Below are 2361 nucleotides of genomic sequence, written 5' to 3' on the forward strand. Positions count from 1 at the left end.
GGTAGCTTTAATCTCTTCACGTATTTGAAAAAGCTGGACGATGAAAGGGAAGACCAAAGAAGAATGGCTGCCTCTGAATTATGATAGAATATAATAATTATGATATTCATAATGATGAATCCATATGTCAAATAGAATACCATACATTTTTAGGTCAAGAATATTGAATGTACTTGCTAGAAGAGTGAACAAGTCTCTGTGGAAGAAGTTCAGCCAAAGCAAGGACACTGAGATTGTCTCATGTACTTTGAGCCCGTTAATAGGTGGTATTGAGAAGAACATTATGCTTGGGAAGTAGACAGCAAAAAGCGGTGGGTGTAACACTTGGCTTAACTCTAGGGCTGGACGTCTTTTCTTTTGTTGGACACTAGGCTGTGAGTTGGAAATGTGTGGCTTGACAGCACCAATAAACAGCAAATCAGATCTAATTTTGTTTGTCTGTCAAATAAGGATGATAATGCTTATTTCCAACTGTTTTCCTGAGAATTAAATGGTGCACTATTTTTAGGTATGTTTGGCACAACGGTTGATACTTAAACAATACTTTTTAGAGGAATAAATCATGTACACAATGGTGGTGGTGTGGGTGCCATTGAGTCTGTTCGGACTCCTAGCAAGCACACGCACAAGAAAATGAAACCCTGCCCATCCTGCATCGTCCTCAAAGTTGTTCTCGTGTGTGCGTCCATTATTGGAGCCACCTGGACTATGTGCTGGAATAGAATTAAATAAAACTAGAAATGTATGTTATATTACTATTATGAGAGATGCTTGAATGTCATACTGTTAAGTTTTTTGGACTAGTGAATGCATATTTTAAACATATGCATTTGAATTAAGTGTGTTATATTGAAAATGCATTGTACACCAATACTGTTATCCTACCAATTAAAGTCTCACATAAAAGCTTGCTTTACTACTTAAGGCTAATATCATTTTATCTATCTTAAAACTTTATTGTTTTAAATTACATTTTAATGTTTTATAGATTCCAGAGCAGGACTTCAGAAGCTGCCAAACTTGAAGCTGAAGTAAGCAAAGCACAAGAAACAATAAAAGCTGCTGAAGTCCTCATTAATCAGCTTGATAGAGAACATAAGAGATGGAATGCTCAGGTTTGTTTCAAAAGTCATGAAAGTGTACGTAAGATACGGAAAACCTGTAGTGTGAAAAAAAGAGAATTAGAGAAAATATCCTCTAAGGTTTAACTGGCTTAGGAGAAATTATCAAGATATAAATAGCTATATCAGAAACTTCTTTTAAGCAATATATTTTTGTAGCAGCATGTTGTGGCAAAGCAATCTATTCACTTTCTCATTTTCTCTTAAGTTATTTTAGGGAAGGTCAAGGACAAAATTGTATCTATAGAAAATTCACTACTCCCTAGTGATTCAGTTTTATTTTGCCTTCTAAGATTACTTTTAGGATAGTAATCTTAGGATTTGAACCAGCCATACCCGTGGGGGTACCCCCTGAAAATGGAAACACGCTCCGCTGGGCAGAGCTTGTGTAGTACACATTTTTCCCATTAGCCGAGCTTCAAGCAACTGTCTTTGAGTTAGTGCACCCAGTGGTGTCGCTTGGAAAGAGTCGCTCTGGTCACAGTGAATTTTTTCGTAAAAGTAGTTTTGCTAGAACCTCATTTTGTGTGATGGCCCATTTCAGTGAACATCGTGCGGCTTTGAAATTTTGTTTCCTGGACGGGAAAAATGCTTCAGAAATGATTGTGATGTTGAACACAGTTTGCAAGGTCAGCGCTAAGGGAGAAACTCAAGTGTATGAGTAGTTTTCTCTTTTCAAAACAGGTGAAATATCAATTGATGACAAACCTTGTTCTGGATGGCCGTCAATTTCCCAAATGTACAAAAATGCCCACAAAATTCGTGCACTTGTGGTCAAAGACCAACGACAGCTCATTGAAGATGTGGGGATGTTATCTGCACTATCTTGGAGCTCAGTTCATTGGGTTTTATGAGAAGGGCCACTGTGAAGTTTGTGCCTCCGGTGCGGACTGACCTGGAAAAAGAGCCTTGTTTGGACACATGCGGCTTTGAAAGAACAGCCCTGAAACAACCCAGACTGTTTTCAGGGTCATTGCTGGTAACGAGACAAGGTGCTTATTCTTACGACCCTGAAAGCAAACCTCAGCCAAGCCAAAGATGCCACTGCCACCTCATTCAGAAAAACCCAAGTGAAATCAGAGATCATGACAGTGCTCATTTGTTTTTGTGTTGTTCTTTATGTGAGGGGGATAGTGCTTTTGGACTTTGTTTCACCAGGTCAGACTACTAATCAAGCTTTTTATTTAGAGGTTCTGAAAAGATTGCATAACAGCGTGCAACAAAAAAGACCTGAGTTGTG

General features: G+C 38.5%; 1 protein-coding gene across 1 annotated transcript in view; it reads left to right on the forward strand.

Annotated features, from left to right (window-relative positions):
• Positions 1-2361, forward strand: part of DYNC2H1 (dynein cytoplasmic 2 heavy chain 1) — a 298686-nt gene that overhangs the window by 154766 nt on the left and 141559 nt on the right. The window contains exon 60 of the mRNA XM_030887685.2: positions 989-1115. Coding sequence (XP_030743545.1) covers positions 989-1115 — 127 coding nt within the window. The remainder of the gene's footprint in view (positions 1-988; positions 1116-2361) is intronic.

This window comes from Echinops telfairi, unplaced genomic scaffold (assembly GCF_000313985.2).
Source record: "Echinops telfairi isolate 266 unplaced genomic scaffold, ASM31398v2 ScPeMD7_7421;HRSCAF=8459, whole genome shotgun sequence".
Lineage (NCBI taxonomy): Eukaryota > Metazoa > Chordata > Mammalia > Afrosoricida > Tenrecidae > Echinops > Echinops telfairi.